Source organism: Amblyomma mixtum, chromosome 6 (genome assembly GCF_055824585.1).
Source record: "Amblyomma mixtum isolate Tamu chromosome 6, ASM5582458v1, whole genome shotgun sequence".
Lineage (NCBI taxonomy): Eukaryota > Metazoa > Arthropoda > Arachnida > Ixodida > Ixodidae > Amblyomma > Amblyomma mixtum.
Genome location: NC_143017.1, coordinates 24,484,055 through 24,490,651, shown reverse-complemented (window position 1 = coordinate 24,490,651; position 6,597 = coordinate 24,484,055). Strand labels below are relative to the sequence as shown.

General features: G+C 50.3%; 1 protein-coding gene across 1 annotated transcript; it reads right to left on the bottom strand.

Moving 5' to 3' along the window:
• Nucleotides 1-834: 834 nt before the first annotated feature.
• On the bottom strand, nt 835-5,008 carry LOC149338433 (uncharacterized). The gene is made up of 2 exons (XM_089547649.1): nt 3,721-5,008; nt 835-3,637 (listed from the first exon to the last, which is right to left on the bottom strand). The coding sequence occupies exon 1, from the start codon at nt 4,971-4,973 to the stop codon at nt 3,741-3,743; it is 1,233 nt and encodes a 410-aa protein (XP_089403775.1). The 5' UTR covers nt 4,974-5,008; the 3' UTR covers nt 835-3,637; nt 3,721-3,740.
• Nucleotides 5,009-6,597: the final 1,589 nt, after the last annotated feature.

The following is a 6,597-nucleotide window of genomic DNA, read 5'->3' as shown; positions in this document are numbered from 1 at the left end:
TAATTACCCAATTAGCCTAATTAGCTATACTAGTCAGGCCATATAAATAAATAAAATCGATTAAGAAATTGGTCGAGCTCAGGAATCGAACCCCGGTCCTCGGCGTGAGAGACGAGCACGCTATCCACTCCACCATTTTTTTTTTTTATTTATTGCCTGACTTCACACACACAAATACACACATACAAATACACAAATACAAATACAGTACACAAATACACTTACAGAGCGCAATGAGCAATAATTAACAACACTATCCGCCCGGGGGTGCGTGGCTTCGTCATCTTAAAACTCCTTAAGCGTCACCAAAGGCTCGACTCTTTCGAGCCACTCGGGAGCTTCAGGAGCAAGTTTCTGAACTTCAATATACTTATGCATGCACTCCCGAAAATAGATCCGTGCTGGCCGTGCATCAGGATCGCAATGATATCCTGCCATTCTGGAGCGCCAAATACAATGGAGGCCCATTAGCATAATGAGGTCGAATGGTGTCCCATCCTCATTCTCTACAGGCAAGTACCGGATACCATGAGCGTCGAGCGGAAATTCCTTTTTTAAAGTCCGTTGCAAGATGTCCCAAAAGTATACCCCCTCCCAACAGTGCAAAAAAACGTGGTCTATTGTTTCTGGTTGTTTACAAATTAAACAATGTGATCCCCAAGGTAGAAATAACTGCTTCCTTTCCAAGAATTCCTTTACTGGTAGTGTTCCGGTATGTAATTTAAAGAAAAAAGTTTTTGCACTTGGCGGCACCTGCATCGCCTTCACACGCTTAAGTACGTCGCGTCCCTGGCCTCCATTGTATAAGGCCCTGTACATAGGTTGTGGAAGAACTACATCGCACAAATCTTTATACAACTTTTTCCTGCTAACAGAAGATAAATATTCATACGAAAATCGAACCGACAGGAATCGAACACTCGCGACAACCTCTCTAAAGTAACCAAAAATACGTCCCGAGAAACTTTCGGTTGTGACAACAAAGTCCGGCAGTGCATTTCCGAGCCTTAATTGGCACACAGTGCGCAAAAACGGATCGCTTACATCGCGCACAAAACAAAATCTGCTTACAATCTGCCGCAGAAATAAGTGTCCCAGACTCAGGCCGCCATCCTTCACCCGCCTAAACAAATTGGTCCGGCTGCAGCGTTCCCAGTCCGCAGCCCACACAAAAACGGCAAAGATCCGGTGCAGTCTCTGTACGTTCATCCTTGCACAGTGCAACACTTGCATCACATACCACAGCCTAGACATAAAAAACAGATTGCACACTGTGGCCCTTGCGAAAATTGAAAGGTGTCGCCCTTTCCACCTTTCCACCTTTTCACGTGTGGCTTGCGTCTGTGCTTTCCAGTACGAATCGCTATCGCGATAACCGTCCAGTGGGACGCCTAAGTACTTTACTGGGGTCGTCACCCAGGACACGTTTGCAAAATTACCGGGCTTCGTTGGCCATTCACCGTGCCAAAGCCCCAGGGACTTTGACCAATTCACTTTACTACCGGTGATCGTGGTGAATTCCTTTACGCATGCCACGGCCTCGGTTATACCTTCCCGGTTCACTGTGAACACCGCGACATCATCCGCATAAGCCAGCAGCTTAACTTCTGCTGCCTGTAGCTGGAATCCTCGAATTTTTTCACTTTCTATGATATTCAAACACAACGCTTCAATGTAAATGCAGAATAGAAGAGGGCTGAGGGGACAACCCTGGCGCACCGAACGCTGCAGGCTAATGGGGGCCCCCAAACTCTTATTTACAATTAATCTTGTCGTGCAGCTCCGGTACGCCAAGGCCACTCCCTCGCAAATAATGGACCCTAAATTCACATGGTCGAGTATGCAGAACAGGATATCGTGCGAAACACAATCGAATGCCTTCTCAAGATCTAGCTGAAGGATGGCTACCCAGCTATTTGTGTAATCACAACATTCCAGCACACACCTCGCTTTATGAATATTGGAAACAATAGAGCGTCCCTTGATCCCACACGTCTGGTGGGGACCGACTATATCCTGAATTACTGACTGTAGTCTACAGGCTAAAATCTTCATGAAAACTTTATAATCCACGTTTGTGAGGGCGATAGGACGATATGCTGTGACCTGCTTTAACTTTTCTGCGTCATCAGATTTAGGGATTAGCACTGTATGTGATTTACCATAAGACGGGGGCAATTCATTTTCTTTGTAGGCTTCGTTAAAAACTGCTGTCAGTACTGGCACTATTTCGTGTTTATATGCTTTGTAAAAAGCGGCGCTTAACCCATCAGGTCCAGGAGATTTTCCCAGGTTCAAATTTTCTATCGCTTGCTCGACCTCTGACGCAGTTATCGACAGCTCCAGCCTTTCTTTCTGTTCGTCATCTAATCGCGGCAAAGCGCCAAGAAACTTTTCCTTGAATGCGCTCACATCCACTTCTTGCTTTGCAAACAGCGCCTGATAATATTCAAGAAATGCCTGCTGGATATGCCCGCTTTCTCCAGATAACGCCCCGCCCCATTCAATCTGTTCAATGTGGTTTCGTTGAGCATGCGTTTTTTCCATTCCTAGCGCTCGTTTTGAAGGTGTCTCCCCATCAGCTATATCTTGCGCCCTAGCCCGCACCAGTGCGCCACGATAGCGTTCTTCTTCAAAGAGTTCAATCTTATTTTTTATTTTCCTAATGTCATCCATCCATTTTCCAGGCTCTTCGCTTTCTCTTTCGAGAAGTTTAGCTAGTAAAGATCTTAAATTGTCCTCCTCACGCTTCTCCTCTTGTCGTATGCAGCTTGACCTTTCGATTGCTGCTATTTTTATTTGTTGTTTGCAAAGTTCCCACTGCTGCCATACTTTCAGTTCCCCGCTCGGCTTTAATTTACTGATTTCTTCGTTGACTTTCCTGCTAAAGATGTCGTCTGTAATGAGCTTATTATTTAATTTCCACATCTCCCAAGAAAACTGATTTCCTCGTTTCTTTGTCCCTATCCCACACTGCACTAAACAATGATCCGAAAATGATACCGGTACTACATTGTAGCTACTGCATTTTGAAATAACGCTCGGTGACACATAAATGCGATCTAGCCGTGCATGGCTTGACCGTTGAAAATGGGTGAGTCTCACACAACGCTCGCCCTCTAAACACTCGGCCACATCATCGAGGTTGCACGTGTCTATAATTTCTGAGAGTACTTCAGTGCTTCTGTCCCTAAATGCCGTTGCACTGGTTTTGTCACAGCCTCTCAGGACGCAATTGAAGTCGCCCATTACGATCAGGCATTTCTCACAACTGAAGTGCTTTTGTACGCGTTGAAAAAACTCTGTTCTCTCATCCACCGCATTTGGGGCGTACACACAAATGATGCGCCAATATGTTTTGTCGTACAGGAGGTCAACCAAAACAAATCGACCCGAAGGACACGCCGTATATGCCTGAACCTCAAGTCCCGGTAAATTCTTTACAAAGATGACACAACCCGCAGACGTTCCTACAGCGTGGGCAACAACTGCAAAAAACCTAGACGTGAAACGTCTCACCATGTCCCCGGTCTGCTCTTCCCCGTCAATTTTCGTTTCCTGCACTGCCAGGACGTCAATGTCGTGCTCAGTTAAAAGGCGGTACACCTGGCTCTGCTTCTTCTTACTTGCCAGTCCCCTGACATTAAGTGTACCGACTTTCATGGGGAACGCATGAGCCATTTTAATGCAGAAGAAAGAGGCCGGGGATATGGTGCTTACCCTTCACGTCTAGCGCTTGGCTAGACGACATCATTGACACCGGAGCCATCCGGTGCTGGTGCCAGGCCTGGCAGCGGGGGCGGCTTGTCAAGGGCTCTCCTCTCCGTCGACACATTTGATCGTAGCCGGATGGACGACCGCCGTCCTTGGGTCGTTTTTGCCGGCGGCTCTTCGACGCTGGGGGCCTCCGCCTTGGCGTCTTCGGTTCCAGTCTGGGCGTGTGGCCGCTTCGCTGGGGCAGGGACGCCGGCCGTGCGGGCGCCACTCTGGTCAAGGTTCTCCTCGGTCAGAGACGCTGGCTCGGTTTGTTGGAACGCTGGCACGCTTACTTCACCGCTCGACGCCTTCGTCTCCTTTCTAGTAGGTTCTGTCCCTTCAGGCTTGCGTCCGGCATCGCTGCTGGAGGGTCCCGAAGAGCCCGTCAATCCTGCTTGCGGTTCGGGTTCCTCTATGCCTTTCGCTGATTCTTCAGCCTCGACTACATCCATCAGGAGTTCCGCAGAGTCGTCTTTCGACGCCCCGCCCGTAGCCACCGCGTAAGTGCGGACACACTCATTATCCGCGTGGCCGTACCGCCGGCATTTCGTACAGCGGGGAACCTTGCATTCACGCCGCACGTGGCCTGTACCATGGCAGCGCAAGCACTGCATTGGACGCCCAGGCGCTACGACAAGAGCCAACTCTCCGGCGACACGTACCTGGTGTGGCAGGTCATCCACTTTCAAGCCGGGCTTCAACTTCAGTAGGACCGTTCTTGTCGTTGAGCTCTTGTCATTGACGCCTTGTATCCGCCACCGCTCACGCGTAACGTCGGTCACTTTGCCAAACGCCGCGAATGCCGTCCTGATGTCGTCGTCGGCCACACCGTGAAGCATCCAGTGTAGCCGCAGCTTTACCTGCTGGTCTTCGGGGTCGATAATGAGGCAGCGGCGTTTCTTAACTTGCAGCTCGTTGAAGGCGAGCAACTTCTTTGCTGCCTCCGTGTTCCGCAGGGTAACCGCCCACACGTGGTTGATTTGGTACGCCCCCAACGCGACCACGTCGGGGAGCATACCGGTCTCGGCCAGGGCGTCCCGGAAATCCTCGACCCGGAACGGCCTCGCTCGCACGTCGCCGTGAAGAAAAACGGTGTTGAAAACAACACGTCCTGTTGGCAGTGTCGGCAAAATAATCTGGTAATCCTTATCACCGCAGTCATCGATCCTGTTTCCGCGGCCGTCAAAGGCCGCTATCGCTGCTCCGCTGGAGCCCATGACCCTGCGATCCGTTCAGCTCGGCTGCCGGAAGCATGCCAGCACGATGGTTTGGAATGAACAAAGGCGCGTCTAGTGAATACGGTGTCTTCACTCACTCTCATCCTCCTCCATTCCCTTCCGGCGAGGTTTGGTTGTCCACCGACAAATGAGAGAGATACATTTCCTTTCCTCAAACACCAATTTACCGACGAGCGAGGCGTAGAACCGAACGGGCGATGGCGTTCTATGGACTCCTGGGCAGCGTTGCAAGACGCTGTCGCGTTCCACTCTTAGGGGCGAAGCTTAACATCTTAACCACACATCAGTGACCACACTTTAGGTCAAAAAAGTGCCCCCCTGAAGGTTGACGGGTGTCCACCGAGATATGTGACACAGTTACTGCGTAATTTCCTTTCCTCAAATACAATTTACATTTTCTTCATTACGGCTCCTCTTTATCTTCTTTCACTCCCACCTCCCTTCCTCTACGGTGCGGTTCAGGTGTCCACCGAGATGACAGAGAATTACTGCGCCATTTCCTTTCCTCAAAAAGCGTTGCGTTCAAAGGGCAAGGCATCGCGCCGAACGGGTGGTGGCGTTCTGTGGACTCCCTGGCAGCGCTACAACGCGCTGTCGCGTTCCACTCCTAAAGGCGAAGCTTAAGCGTCATTAATTAGCGGTTAATTAGTATCCAGGCATTAATCAGTAATTAACAATTAATTAGTGATTTCCCATCACTTAGTAATTAGTAATCAAATATATGTGACGCCACCAGTGCCACAGAAACAGCGAAGGTGGTGCGGAAAACGCTTCCGCCTCTACCCACTTTAGACAGTCAAAGTGCCCCCTGAACTTTTTGCTACACAAGCACAATTAAATCATCACGTGGGCGCTACCAACAATATCATTTCCTTTTTAGTCAGTGTGACAGGTGGTGCGCTGCTCGGCGGCTTCATTTCAGTGGAGGCGAAATGAAGAAAAAAGAAAACTCGCCGGACGGTTACCATGCGCAGTGTGACGCGAGATTCAGTAGCAGCTGTTCAGGTATTGCTCTTCCTCACACTGCCTAGGTTAGCAATCTCCAAGTTCATCCCCTGCTAACCAGCCTCCGTTTCTGCATTCCTCTGCTCTAGCCACACCCTCTTCCTTCCAATGATCCCCGGATGATCCCCGTAGCAACCAGCCTCCGTTTCCGCATTCCTCTGCTCTAGCCACACCCTCCTCCTTCCAATGATTCCCGGATGTTCCCCGTGGTAACCAGCCTTCGTTTCTGCATTCCTCTGCTCTAGCCACACCCTCTTCCTTCCAATGATCCCCGGATGATCCCCGTGGCAACCAGCCTCCGTTTCCGCATTCCTCTGCTCTAGCCACACCCTCTTCCTTCCAATGATCCCCGGATGATCCCCGTGGCAACCAGCCTCCGTTTCTGCATTCCTCTGCTCTAGCCACACCCTCCTCCTTCCAATGATCCCCGGATGATCCCCGTGGCAACCAGCCTCCGTTTCTGCATTCCTCTGCTCTAGCCACACCCTCCTCCTTCCAATGATCCCCGGATGTTCCCCGTGGTAACCAGCCTTCGTTTCTGCATTCCTCTGCTCTAGCCACACCCTCTTCCTTCCAATGATCCCCGGATGATCCCCGT